The sequence below is a fragment of the Natrix helvetica genome (assembly GCF_964273705.1).
Source record: "Natrix helvetica genome assembly, chromosome: Z".
Taxonomy (NCBI): domain Eukaryota; kingdom Metazoa; phylum Chordata; class Lepidosauria; order Squamata; family Natricidae; genus Natrix; species Natrix helvetica.
Window position 1 is genome coordinate 78,847,543 of NC_138554.1, and position 14,842 is coordinate 78,862,384.

The following is a 14,842-nucleotide window of genomic DNA, read 5'->3' on the forward strand; positions in this document are numbered from 1 at the left end:
AAACAATCAGAAAGATTTATTTGCACTTCAGAATAGTCAATTTCCTATGATATCTAAGATCAGGGAAGGCCCTGTTAAAGTAACTAAACAATCAAGCCTATAATATACATGTGATATTACGGTATAATTCTATCTTCTTTGCTATATAGTTTAAACAAACAAGCAAGAATGTAACAAGAAATTGCCATTCATTTAAAAGTGAAATCTAATGGCTCTTATCTTTAATGATAGTATGTGCATATATTCCATAGAGTATAACCATGCATGAATTTGGAGTATTTTCTTGCCTGGAGATCTGGGACAATGACTGGTCAATACCTTTAGTCTATAAAAAGAACAGTAATAGTCAGGGATGGATTTTTTAAATTATTACTATTTGTTTAAGGTAGCATGCCACTGATTTAAGAGCTATTAACTTTAATGAATCAAATGTGATTATTTTTCAGAGCCAACAAAAGACTGAAAAAAATATCACACTGTTTTAACAAACAACAGAATGATGCTCACACAAGATCTGAAAAATGCCTAACAAATTTGAAAGATTCATTTAATGAGAATTGTTAATCTATTTTAGAACAATAAGATTTGTAACAGTGCTAATGACACCTTCCTCCAAACATCCATTAATAGGAGCAATGTCAGTGTTAAAAAGCATAGTGGGGTGAGATTCAATATTGAAAAAAAGCCATTCAAGACAAGAAAATTTCTACAAGAAAGAAAGAACAGCAGTTTCTTCGTATCAACATTTGGAGGAGGGTGCTTTCTGTTTCCCCAAGGTCATGATTGATTGTAAAACTTCAGACCACTGTTTCTCAGACTTGGTAACTTTAGGTGGGTAGACTCCTATAATTTCCTAGCCAGAATGAATATCTTAAAGTAACCAAGTTTGAGAAGCATTGTTTTAGGTGCACAGCCTGAGACTGTTGAGGCCAATACATCTTCAAATGATTTGGGGCTTCAAAGGGGGCAAAACATTAAGTATTCATATACATGAATACTTATGTTTTAATTAACTGTATATGTAAAAGAAAATGTTACTTTTCCCCCTAGCTTTCCTCCCCACTTTGAGGAATAGATATTTTGGCCTTTAATTTTACATCCAAGCGTTGCTCTTGAGACAAAAAGGATATTCTGGTCCACATAATATGGCAATGGTCTTTGGAGGTAGAGCTTTAGGTGGTTTTCTTCCCTGAACTATGAGATGTGAACTGAGTAGATTTCCAGGAGCAAACTCCTGCTCGCAAACTAGGGGATTACAGTCAATCCACTTGCAAGCAAAAGATCAGCTGTTTAAAGAAACAAACTGCAAATATTTGAAATGTTTTCCTGCTGGTCCATGTACAAATAACAAGAGCAGCATAGGTTACAACTGTTTAGTTAAGTAAAATAATAGCAGATCTTTCAACTATACATGAAGATAAAGCTACTAAAAATTAAATTCTAAACTACAGTAATTCCAACCAACTCAGTCTTCTTTTCTCTACCACATACTGATCTGGTAAGGACAGCCAGTCCCAAAAGCTCAGATCAATCATATTGTATCATAACACTGGGTGGAATCATTTTTAGATTTCCTGGTATGGAAAACATCAATTCTGTGCCAATTTGGGGTTCATCCTGGCCACTGAATTCCAACACATGAAACCTGGCACGTATATGTGGTTGAGACTGAATGACTCAGAGATTTCACCCAACCAAAGGGGGAGAGGGAGGAATATTTCTAATTAGACAAAAGACGGAGGGGTTAGAAAAAGTCATTTCCTGTAATAACAGAAAGATTCATATATGGGACATATTGGGAATAGCAGGGATTCTCTTTGACTGAACAAAGCATATGCTCAGCACAAAATGTAATCATATGATTCTCACTTGCCACAGATGATCTATAACAGGGATGGCCCTTTAGTTATTCAGCTACATTCACCATCACTCCCTAGCACTGTTGGCAAGAGTAGAGTGGATCTGTAATCTAACAACTTCTGAAAACTACATATTTTTCATCTGTTATCTAAAAGATAACTATCTGTCAAACTGATTAGGCTGGTTTACACCTTAGCCTATCTGCTCTCTGGCCATTTCTTCAGTTATTCTTCTCATCATATTATAAATTCTATTTCCCATAGGACTTCTGTATAATGTAGGGTACATTTTCTTATTGCCATATTACCAAAGGAGGCATCAACTGGGAAATTCTCTGTATAATAATTCATGCTGTAATTAATTGCTTAACATTTTAGAACAGAAGAAATTTTGCCATGAGATATTAAATGAGAAGGGACAAGCTGAAAGCATTAAAGAGGCCAGACTGCAGATTTATATAATGAATTTCTTCATTAATTTATTAAGGCAATTATCCTATAATAAATATTGAAGAGACAATATTATAAGAAGTACATGAGCAAGTCCCACTGGAGTTAATGTGGCTTAGTTTTTCAGCAGATATGGGGTACTTTCTATTACTAATCAGGAGAATTTCGTCTCACTCTGCTCCTATTCCCACTATTAAATATGTGTTTCAAAACTGCTTCAAAGTCCCAAAATATTTTGGAAGACATCCAAGAGGGGCGAGAAAAAGAATCTATCCCACTAGTGATAGGTCTTTTTTTAACAGAATGTTTTCAGCCTATGTCTTGAATTCTGATTAAGTAGTAGTATAAATAGCAGTTCTGCAACTGTATCACATAAGGTAGAAGCATTGTGAAAAAATACCTGGAGAAACTGTATGAAAGCACTGCTTCTGTTCACCCCTACTAAATGAAGGAAGGTGAGAGCCAGTTTAGTGTAGTGATTAAGCTGCTAGCCTAGAAATCAGGAGACTGTGACTTCTACTTCCATCTTAGGCGCAAAAGTCAACTGGATGATTTTTGGCCAGTCATATTCTCTCAGCCCAGCCTACCTCACAAGGATATTGTTGTAGGGAACATAGGAGAGAGTACTGTGTATATCTGCTGCCTTGAGTTACTTATAAAATAATAAAGGTGGGATAAAGAACTATTAAAATAAATAAATAATTCTAAATACTGACTTTACAGCATGGCCAACCTAACAGTTCATTCAGAGAAGAGAATCTCACTTTTTTTCCCATTAGGGAAAAAGACAACATTGTTTATTTCCAACATTGATGATTGCTTTTATAGGAAGACTATCCAAACTCTAACCTGGTTTCTCTGTGACATTTTCTGGCCTTTTTTCCATTGGAGTACAGGCTTGAGAGTAGGTAATTCTTTTTCCTCCTTTTCCAGAATATGTTCCCCAAGGCTATATGTAGCTTCAAAGACAATTGGTGATATAACATCTTTGATTCTTCTCTATAAACAGATTAAATGAAACAGAAAAAGAACAGTTTAATTCAAAGCATAGAGGGGGTTGTAGAGGTACAAGCCAGGGCATTCTCTTCTTGCAGCGTTTTCTCTTTCTCCTCTGTCATGTTTTTTTCCAGTTAATTGTTCATTTTTTATACTTGATTCTAAAAGTATGCTTTCCAATTTCAGGTTTAGAAATGGGCATTTTCCACCATTATCTTCAAATAGCTCTCAGCAGCTTTTCAAGTCCAACTCCCTTGGTAAACAAAACTTATTATTTGCATTTTAGTGGGGTTCGTTATTTTCATAAAAGATTTATTTTCCTAAACAGAACTTTATGAGGAAGAGGGCCAATATACTAAGAGATATACTAAGAGCAAATGTATGGGAGAATGACCGTTGTCTTACCTGAACGGTCGTTCTCATGGCGCTGCGGAGAGTACAAGGATTGGGTTAACACAGCCTGTTTGCCCATGGACTGAGTAGATTTTTTCCCCTCTGGCCACGCCTCCTTTGCCTCTTCTGGCTCAGTTTTAAAAACGAGGTCTTGTCCGACGAAGACGTTCTCAGCTCACACCTGTGCAAAGATACAATCTCGGTGCTAAACAATCACCCTGGGTGGGTCTTGTACTCTCCGCAGCGCCATGAGAACGACCGTTCAGGTAAGACAACGGTCATTCTCCATAGCGCTGCTTGGAGAGTACAAGGATTGGGACATGCCCAAGCTATTGTGTCCCAGGGCGGGAAGAAGTGACCTTGTCCGGAGCCTCAATAACCTTCTGTAAAACTCTACGGCCAAAGGAGGCTTCGGCAGAGGCAAAGGAATCGATCTTGTAGTTTCTAATGAAAGCCGTGGGAGACGCCCACGTGGCTGCTCTGCAAATGTCCAGAATAGATGCTTGAGTCGCCCAGGCCGCGGTCGTGGCTGCACTTCTGGTGGAATGTGCCGTTACACGAGGTGGAACCGGCTTGCCCTGAAGGTCATATGTCATCTTAATGCAAGCTCGCAGCCACCGACCTATGGTTGAAGACGACACCTTGCGACCCAGGGAACCTGGTTGAAAAGACACAAAGAAGGCCTCGGAGTGCCTGATATCCTTAGTTCGTTTCAGGTAAATACTGACTGCCCTTCGCACGTCTAATTTGTGCCACCTGCGCTCCTTGGCGTGTTGAGGGCTGGGACAGAAGTTCGGGAGGATGACCTCCTGAGACCTGTGAAAATGAGAATTCACCTTCGGCATGAAGGCGGGGTCTAACCGTAGGATGACCCTGTCTGGGTGGATGATGCACAGCTCTTCCTTGGCCGAGAAGGCCGCAATCTCAGATATCCTTCTGGCTGAAGTAATGGCTATGAGGAAGGCAGTCTTAAGAGTCAGATGTCGAAGAGATACCTTCCTCAAAGGTTCGAAGGGAGCCGCTGTCAATGCCTGCAGGACAAAGGGTAGGTTCCAGGTCGGGTACCTGTGCACCACCTGGGGTCGGATGTTGTAGGCCCCCTTCAAGAAGCTCTTGACCTGAGGATGGAGACTCAGGGATTGAGGTTGGTGTCTGGCTAAGATGGTGGATAATGCGGCAACCTGGCGCCTGAGAGTGGCTGGTGCCAGTCCTTTGTCCAAGCCCTCTTGTAGGAAGTCCAATAACTGAGGGATGGACGCTTCCACACTGTCAATGTCCCGTTTGCTGCACCAGGAAGAAAAGGCAGCCCAAGTCGCGTCATAAATGCGAGTAGTGGCCGGACGTCTGGAAGCTTGGATGGTTTTAATGACGTTGTCTGAGAGGCTCTGGTCCTTCAGGAGCTGCCTCTCAAGTGCCAGACGGCTAACTGCAACCATTGGGGCTCTGGATGGTTGATGGCCCCTTGACGCAAGGATACCTGGTCTGGAGGAATTCTCCACGGTTGCTCCACAGACAGATCGACCAGGTCCGCGAACCAGGATCTCCTGGGCCAATGTGGAGCCACCAGAATGAGCTCCGCCCCCTCCTTCAGCAGCTTGTAGATCACCTGCGGGATCAGAGGGAGGGGCGGAAACGCGTATAGAAGCCCTGGAGGCCAGTTGGACCTCAGGGCATCCGTCCCCTCCGCTTGTGCTGACTTGTAGCGGGAGAAGAACCGCTGGAGCTGTGTGTTTGCCGCCGAGGCAAACAGGTCGACCTGTGGGAGACCAAACCTCCTTACCACCTGTGCGAACAGGTCCGGATGAAGTTGCCACTCCGAGTTGTCGATGGTCTGACGGCTCAACCAATCCGCACTCACATTGCTGGTTCCGGAAATGTGATCCGCCCTCAGCGACGCTAAGTGGATCTCTGCCCATCGTCCTATGGCCTCCGCCTCTGACATGAGTCTTTTGGAGCGGGTCCCTCCTTGTCGGTTCACGTGAGCCTTTGTGGCCACATTGTCGGTCAGCAGCAGAACGTGGTGCCCCCTCAGCTGTTCTGCAAATCTCCTCAGCGCAAGCCGGGCTGCCCTGAGTTCTAGCCAATTGATGCTCCGGGCTGCCTCCGCGCTGGACCACCTGCCTTGCGCCAGCTGGCCTTGGCAATGCGCCCCCCAACCGTAGAGACTGGCGTCGGTCGTTACCACGATCCTGTCGGGTTCTCTGAATAGGCAACCCTTCTCCACTGCTCGAGACTGCCACCAACTCAGAGACCGAGTCACTCTTGGTGGGATGCGAACTTGCTTGGTGGAGTTGCTGATCTTTGCTCTTTGCATTGGAAGTAAGAACCATTGCAGTTCCCTTGCATGAAGACGTGCCCAGGGAACTATGTTGAGACAAGAAATCATGATCCCTAACAGTTGGGATAGCTGCACTACCTGCCAGGACCTGTTCCTGCGACACAACCGGATTCTGTTCCTGATGTTGCGGATTCTTTCCGGAGACAGGGACACCTGGCAAGACACCGAGTCTATTATGGCGCCCAGATGTTGTATGCGTGTGGCAGGAGTCAGGTTGCTCTTTTCCATGTTTACGGAAAACCCGTGGTCCTGTAAGGTGTGAACTGTGACGTTTACATCTCTCACCGCTTGCTGCTGAGTTCTTGAATGGATGATGATGTCGTCCAGATAGCACTCCAGGCGGACTGGAAGCTTGCGCAGGTGGGCCGCCACAGCTGCAAGAAGCTTTGTGAACGTTCTGGGTGCAGAAGAAAGTCCGAACGGAAGCGCCCTGTATTGGAAGTGCTTTCCGTTGTAACACAAGCGCAGGAACTTCCTGTGTGCAGGATGGATGGGCACATGTAGGTACGCCTCCTTGAGATCGATGGAGGTGAGCAGATCCCCTTGTCGCATGCAGCATAGGATCGACTGGAGAGACTGCATTTTGAAGCGCTTGTAGGCCAGATGCCTGTTCAGGCGCTTCAGATCTAAAATGGCCCTCCACCCCCCTGAATTCTTGGGGACCAGGAAGAGAATGGAATAGAACCCCCTCCCTTCCTGTTCTGGAGGAACTGCCTCTATTGCGTTGATCTGCAGAAGATGATCTATCTCTGCCTGCATGAGAGCCCTCTTTACCGGGTTCTTGGATAGTGGGCAGCGAACAAAGTTCCGCGGAGGAGAGGATAGAAACTCCAGGGTTAGACCCCTCCTGATGGTATTTAATACCCACTTGTCCGAGGTTGTTTCCTCCCAACGGTCTGCATAGAATTGCAGGCGGCCCCCGATGGGAGGAGACCCCAGACGGTCACTTCCCACGTCTAAACTGACGGTTGTGGGCTCCCCCACGAAAGGGCTTCCGAAAGGACCCCTGATTGGATTGTCTGCCCCTGGAAGAAAAGTTGTTTCGTTCCTGGGACCTGTCAGAGGACTGGTTAAACTGTCTTTGGGAGGAATAAGAAGAGGAAGAGGCCTGGCCACCTTCCTGTGCCCGAAAGGCCTGTTTCCTGAACGAGCCCTGACCTTTCCTGTCATGCTTCCTGAAGGTGGAAGGAAGAACCTTCCTCTTATCCTTTGTCTCAATTAGGAATTTCTCTAGGGAATCCCCAAAGAGGTTCTCTCCCTTGAAAGGAGCTGAAGCCAGCTTCCACTTAGCCTTCATGTCCGCCTGCCAGTGCCGAAGCCAAAGCAGGCGGCGAGAAGTGATGTTGGACGCTAGTGCCCTGGAGGCGAATTTCGCTGCGTGCAGGGACGCATCAGAGGCGTATTCCACAGCCGTAATGATCTTGTTAAGATCATGTCGCCAACGAGATGCTTCAGATGGGGGCTGAGATCTGAGTTGGCGCAGCCATAATAAGGATGCCCTCGTAAAGAACGAGGCCGAAGTGGAGGTCTTGATCGCCCAGGCAGCCGCCTGGTGCGTTTTGAGACAAGCCTTTTCTGCCCTCTTATCCTCTGCCTTTAACCCTTCTAATAACTCGGCCGGGAGATTAGAATTAGAGGTCAGAGAGACCACAGGGGCATCCACTTCTGGAGGCTTCAAAACATCCTCCAGTCTAGGTTCTAAAGGGTACAGAGATTTGTCTGCGCCACTGGGATTGGCCAGGGTACCAGGCTGAGCCCATTGGCGCTGAATAACCTCCATGAACATGTCAGGGACTGGTATCAGTTCTGGGTCAGGGGTTGTTTCGCTGAACAACCCTGCCATGAGGTCCTGGGAAGTAGAGGGGACTTCCTTGTCCTTAGGTTTGGCACCAAGCTCAGTAGAGGCTCTGGCCTTGTGTAAGATGGACTTGAATAGGGCTGGCTTAAAGAGACCAGTGAAAGAGGGCTTGTCTGGAGGCATGTCCTCATCCTCCGAGAGGGCAAAGTCCTCAGCAGCCTCCTCCTCCCACGTAGACACCTCTGTGGTGATAGAAGTGCCCGGGGAATCGAGTACTCTGGTCCTCTTTTCCCCCAGGGGGCGAGTAGGCCTAGAGGCCTTGCCACCCCTGCCTTCCTGTAGCCTCATGGCTTCTACCACACCCTGGGAAATAGCCTGCGTGATGAGATCCCTCATCTCTGCTGACATAGCTGGGCCCTTGTCCTCTACAGGTCTGGCTTGGGCATAGGCCTGTCCCCTGGCACCCCTAGGAGGATCTCTCTGATCCTCTGCATGAAAACAATATTGAAAGGAGGGGAGATCCTCCCTGACTGAAGAGCTAGGAGAACCTGGGTAACCCAGAGAGGCTGCAGGGGATCCTGACATGGAATCCCTATCACAGAAGGATGGGGATCTATCCCCCATCTCCTCCCCCTGCTCTATCTCCCTCTGGATGGGTGGGGAAGGAACTGGCCCAGCCTCACTTGGTAAGGGTGCAGAGGGAACCTGGGGCCTAACAGACTTATCCTTCAGGGAGTCCTGCCCCTTGTCCCCTTGAATTTTGGGGGCCTTACTCCCAGCTGCAGAGTGGGAAGCTTTCCCCCCAGCGCCCTTGTTTCCCTTTCTCCCCTGGCCTGAGGGATCTGGCCTACTGCGCTTTGCAGATGGCCCTGCCAGCTCCTCCCTTCGCTCCAAACCTTCATCAGCCATCCTTGGTTGATCTTGAGTCGAAGAGGTCGCTGCTGAGGGAAGGGCAGTGGACGCTGGCCCGACGGCTCCAGAAGCGTCTGCAGACTCAGATGGGAGGCTGGATCAGGCACCAGGACACTCCTTGCCGCTTCCCCTTGGGTGGCTGGGGAACTTCAGGCTTGCTGGAGACCCAGACAAGCCCTCGCAATCCTCTGCGGCTGTCTGTAGAGGCGGAGAGGCTCTGCTGCTTGCTGCTGCTTTCCGGAGGCAAAAAGGACTCAAAAAAATGGCCGCCGGTTCTTCTGCGCGCCAAAAGCCTCACTTAAGGGCCAGGCGCTTCTCATTGGCTGCAGCCGAAAAGCGCGCCAAAGCAGCGCTTTTCAAAATGGCCGCCGCTCTCCCGATCGGCAAAAGACGCCGTTTGGAGAAGCAAGGGCTTTTTTAAAAGCCTCTCCTCCAAAGCGACCAGGGAAGCACGGGGATTGCCGTCCTTCCCTGCGCTTGCCAGCAGACGCCGGACAAGCGGCCTCGCTTGTTCCCCCAGCTGCGACTAAGCAGCTGTGGAACCGATCGCTGCCTCAGCCTTAGTTAGGTAAATCCTCTTGATAAAAACTAGAAAAAAGGGAAAATAAAAAATCAAAATAATAAAACCTGGGAAAAAATCCTAATAACAGCTAAATATCACATAAAATTACTATTGGAGAACCCAGCCTATTTGCTCAATGCTGAGTGTTCCCCAAACTCGTCCTACCGGGCGGACTGAGTTTTTAAAACTGAGCCAGAAGAGGCAAAGGAGGCGTGGCCAGAGGGGAAAAAATCTACTCAGTCCATGGGCAAACAGGCTGTGTTAACCCAATCCTTGTACTCTCCAAGCAGCGCTATGGAGAACAAATGTATGTGAGTCAACTTACAGATTCAGAATACATATAGCAACTATATGGTAAAATTACGATTTTACTGACCTTTTCATAACATGTATAAGAACTAAGTCAACTATCCATCAAATCCACTTCAGCTGCTTCCTGAAATCCCACCAACAACTAATACAAACCATCATACCATAAAGCTAGAAACACCCCAGACTAAATGTGTGGAATTCAGGATATCTTCTAAGATACTCTAGACAATCTCTTTCATTTTTCCAATAATTCTCCATTTCCACACCCATATCCTGAACAAAAAAAAGGGAGTAACATATCCCAAGCATGGTAAATTAAATATGGCATTTAGAGAATTGCTGCTAAAAGCTAGACATTCTGTTCAACTCACTGTTGCAATTGTTGCTTGACAGTTGGAGAGGTAGAGATATAAACTGTTACAGTATGTCTAATTGAGATTAACTGAAATATCCAGTTCCTGTGTCTCGATTTACAGCTACAGGTTGTAAAAAAAACCAGAGGAAAGAAGAAAGCAGGCATATAAAGGCAGGCTTAAATCCTATACCACCAAGAAGGAATTTGCTGAACTTTGAGAAGATTACTGAATTTGTTTACATCATGAGGGAAGAAACAAGCTCTTAATTTAAAATACATTCATCCTATTTCCCTAATAAGGGAAAGGGACCATCACAAAAGATAAGAAGACCATTTTCCATTTTCTCTCTTGCTGTAAGTTGGAGCACTGAATAACTGATATTATATATCAGGGGTGTCAAATTCGCATTGGCATAGCAGCATCACATGATGTATTGGGACTTTTGGCCCCTTGGCTAAACTGCAAGTTTGACAACCCTGTTATATATAATAAATATTCCAATTACTTTATTTTAAAAAAACAGATGAATGAGTACCAAGAGAATTGGAGTCAATATGTTTGAAAACTGCTTCAGAAAAAAATTATTCTTGAAAAGTTTAGTCTTAAATACTTTAAAAATGGCTACTAACAATCAAGAAGGGGCTATTAGTATGTTCTGGACTACCATACCAAATAAAGATTAAGGTCTATTAAACACAAATGGATTTAGTATGCACTAAATACAGAATTTCCATTGGAAAAGGAATTTTAAAAAAAAGTGAGAGGAAGAAGAATATAAGCTAGTTTCAGCTAATTATAATTGATAACATCCTGAGAGGCTGTCCAGCAGAGTGTTCTGAGGTCAGTGGGTTGGCGGGGAGGTTGCACGGGACTGGAGGTGGTAAGAAGGCAGGATATTGAGGATTACAATGGGCCGCGGCAGCTGCTGGGCAGCTGTTCCTTTGTATCCCATTGCCAGCAGCAGTTGGCTTTCTCCTGCTGATCCTTCCTCTTGGGGCATCCAGACAGGCCCTGGGTCGGTCAGCAGCCCGTGAGCTGCCATGTGACCCCTCTGGGGGCGCAGCCAGGAAGGATCTCTAGGAGAATGCCAACTGCAGCCAGGAGTGTCCCCAGGTTGGTGGGGTGGCAGGGAGATTGCGCGGGGCTGGATTGGAGGCGGAAGGAAGGCAGGGGTTGAGGCTATGCCTCCGTACTGGTGAATAAAAGAATATCCTGCCATCCCGGAACTGCGCCACGAGGTAAGGGAAGCAGGTCTTGGGAGAGACCTCCCCTCCTCTTCAGAGAGCCTGCATGGGGAGAGAGGAGGTCGTCTGGTTTGAACGCAGGTGGGCGGCAGTGCCTTCTTCACGTGTTCAGGCAGTGGGGGTGCTTTCTCACACGCCTTGTTTCTTTCTCCGCTTGCCTCCTTCATTCGTTCGGCCAGGTGGAGAAGGAAGGAAGGTGCGTGATAGCCGAGGGCGAAGGAGTCTGCGACCTGCCGCCTTCACACATTTGGACAGTGCGGGTGCTTTTTCGCACACCTTCTTTCTTTCTCCACCTGGCTGAACGAGTGAAGGAAGCAGGCAGAGAAAGAAAGGTGTGCGAGAAAGCACCCCTACTGCCCGAACGCGTGAAGGAGGCAGGTGGCAGGCACCTTTGTCCTCAGCTATCGCACACCTTATTTCTTTCTCCGCCTGGCCAAGCCCCTGTGGGGTGCCTCAGGGGTCGGTCCTCTCGCCCCTTCTGTTCAACGCATATGTGAAGCCGCTGGGGGAGATCATCCATGGTTTTGGGGTGGAGTATCATCTGTACGCTGATGATACGCAGCTGTACATTTCCACTCCAGACCACCCCAACGAGGCTGTCGAGGTGATGACCCGGTGTTTGGAAGCCGTCGGGGTCTGGATGGGGGACAACAGACTCAAGCTCAACCCCTCCAAGACTGAGTGGCTGTGGCTACCGTCACCCCGGTTCAGTCAGTTGATTCCATCACTGACCATAGGGGGCAAGCAATTGCCCCCTGTGGAACGGGTGCGCAATTTGGGCGTCCTCCTAGATGCCCGGCTGTCAATGGATGACCATGTGGCAGCCGTGGCAAGGGAGGCGTTCCACCAGGTTCGCCTGGTGCGCCAATTGCGCCCCCTACTGGACCGGGATGCCCTACGCACGGTCACTCATGCACTGGTGACGTCTCGGCTGGACTACTGCAATGCCCTCTACATGGGGCTTCCCTTGGGACGCGTTCGAAGACTGCAGCTAGTCCAGAACGCAGCCGCGCGGGCTATCTTCGGGTGTACTAGGTACTCCCACGTAACACCGCTCCTGCGCGAGCTGCACTGGCTGCCTGTGGTCTTTCGGGTGCGTTTCAAGGTGTTAATTACCATCTTTAAAGCGCTCCATGGCTCAGGACCTAGGTACTTCCGGGATCGCATCCTACCACACACTTCCCTGCGACCGATTCGCTCTCACAGGGAAGGACTCCTCCGGGTGCCGTCCACTAAGCAATGCCAACGGGCAGCACCTAGGAGTAGAGCCTTCTCTGTGATGGGCCCAACCCTCTGGAATGACCTCCCCCCGATATCAGAACCACCACCGACTTCCCCTCCTTTCGACGAAAACTGAAGACTCACCTGTTCCGTTTAGCTGGCCTGGACCATTCATAACCTTATTATACCTCCTGGCAGATATATTTTAACTGGGTAATTTTAATTGGGTATTTTTAGGATTGTTGAAATATTGTTTTTATCTACTTTACTTTGTACAGTGTCGTATTGCCTCCTCTTCTATGTTTTTATGTTTGTATGTTTGTATTCCATTTTATCTGTTTTATTTGACTGTACACCGCCCCGAGTCCCTTTGGGGAGAGGGGGCGGTATAAAAATCGAAATAAATCGAATCGAATCGAGTGAAGGAGGCAGGCGGAGAAAAAAAGAAGGTGTGTGAGAAAGCACCCCCACTGCCCGATCGTGTGAAGGAGGCAGGCGGCAGGTGGCAGGCTCCTTCGCCCTCAGCTATCGCGCGCCTTCTTTCTTTCTCCACCTGGGGGAATGAGTGAAGGAGGCAGCTGGAGAACGAAAGAAGGAATGTGAGAAAGCACCCACACTGCCTAAACACGTGAAGGAGGCAGGTGGCAGGCTCCTTCATCCTCGACTATCACGCGCCTTCTTTCTTTCTTCAACTGGCCAAATGAGTGAAGGAGGCAGATGGAGAAAGAAAGAAGGCATGCGAGAAAGCATCCCCACTGTCCAAATGTGTGAAGGAGGCAGGCAGCAGGCAGCAGGCTCCTTCGTCCTCGGCTATAACACATCTTCTTTCTTTCTCTGCCTGACCAAAGAAGTGAAGGAGGCAGGCAGAGAAAGAAGGAAGGCGTGCAAGAAAGCACTCGCACTGCCTGAATGTGTGAAGGAGGAAGGAGGCTTCTTTGCCCTCGGCTATCGCACACCTTCTTTCTTTCTCCACCTGGCAGAATGAGTGAAGGAGGCAGCCGGAGAAAGAAAGAAGGCATGCAAGAAAGCACTCCCACTGCCAAAACACGTGAAGGAAGCAGGCAACAGGCTTCTTCGCCCTCGGCTATCGCACACCTTTCTTTCTCCACTTGGCGGAATGAGTGAAGGAGGCAGCCGGAGAAAGAAAGAAGGCATGCAAGAAAGCACTCCCACTGCCAAAACACGTGAAGGAAGCAGGCAACAGGCTTCTTCGCCCTCGGCTATCGCACACCTTTCTTTCTCCACTTGGCGGAATGAGTGAAGGAGGCAGCCGGAGAAAGAAAGAAGGCATGCAAGAAAGCACCCCCACTGCCCGAATGCGTGAAGGAGGCAAGTGGCAGGCTCCTTCACCCTCGGCTATCACATGCCTTCTTTCTTTCTTCAACTGGCTGAACGAGTGAAGGAGGCAGGCGGAGAAAGAAAAAAGGCATGCAAGAAAGCACCCACACTGCCCAAACGCGTGAAGGAGGCAGGTGGCAGACTCCTCCACCCTTGGCTATCACACACCTTCTTTCTTTCTTCAACTGGTTGAATGAGTGAAGGAGGCACTCACTGGCCACTAAACATCCCGCTCATCAGCATTCACACCAGCCTGCTTTCTCTCTCCTGGCATGGGCTCTCTGGAGGGGGAGGAAAGGTCCCTCCCAAAACCTTGCTTGTCCTGGCGGCACCCCGGTGATACCAACTGAGCAAGGGAAGGAGGAATTCTGGGAGATGAAGTTCACAAGTCTTAAAGCTGTCAAGTTTGAACACCCCTGGGTTTTTTTTCTAAAAGGTTAGGGGTGCTAGGGTCTTGTAACATGACAGCTTTAAGACTTGCACACTTCAAATGCCAGAGTTCCTGAGCCAACATAACTGGAGGAGGAATTTTGGGAGTTGAAGTCCACAAGCCTTAAAGCTGTCAAGTTTGAACATCCCTGGAGTTTTTTCATAAAGTATTAGGGGTGCAAGCATCTTGTTACTTGACAGCTTTAAGACTTGCGTGCTTCAAATACCAGAGTTTCTTAGCCAACATTTTGGTTGCTAAGCAAGAGCGTTGTTAAGTGAGTTTCACCACATTTTATAAGTTGGCCACGCCCACCCAGTCATATGACTGCCAAGCCACTCCCACAAAAGAGGCCACATCCACAGAATAGGTTCTAAAAGAATTTGAAACCCACCACTGTTCGACAGCCATCATTAATGAACATTCTGGCCAGGGTATTTCATGCCTTCAAGTTCTGGAATGACTCCATCACGGAATGCATGGTTTGCCTCATGAGAAAGTCGGCAGAATTGGGCTTGTCCCCTTCTTTCTCATTTCAATTCTTCCTTCTGTCCACATTGGTGACTGTCGCAGGTGAGAATAACTCCTTTGGTCTTCCCCTCCCAGTCATCCTTCCTCCCGACACAAATGGATCAC

At 47.8% G+C, this 14,842-nt stretch overlaps 1 protein-coding gene across 4 annotated transcripts in view; it reads right to left on the minus strand.

The window, feature by feature from the left end:
- Positions 1–14,842, minus strand: part of ITGA9 (integrin subunit alpha 9) — a 541,618-nt gene that overhangs the window by 295,814 nt on the left and 230,962 nt on the right. For all 4 annotated transcript variants that reach the window (XM_081971274.1, XM_081971275.1, XM_081971273.1 and 1 more), the window contains exon 16: positions 3,159–3,308. In XM_081971274.1, the coding sequence (XP_081827400.1) occupies positions 3,159–3,308 (150 nt within the window). The remainder of the gene's footprint in view (positions 1–3,158; positions 3,309–14,842) is intronic.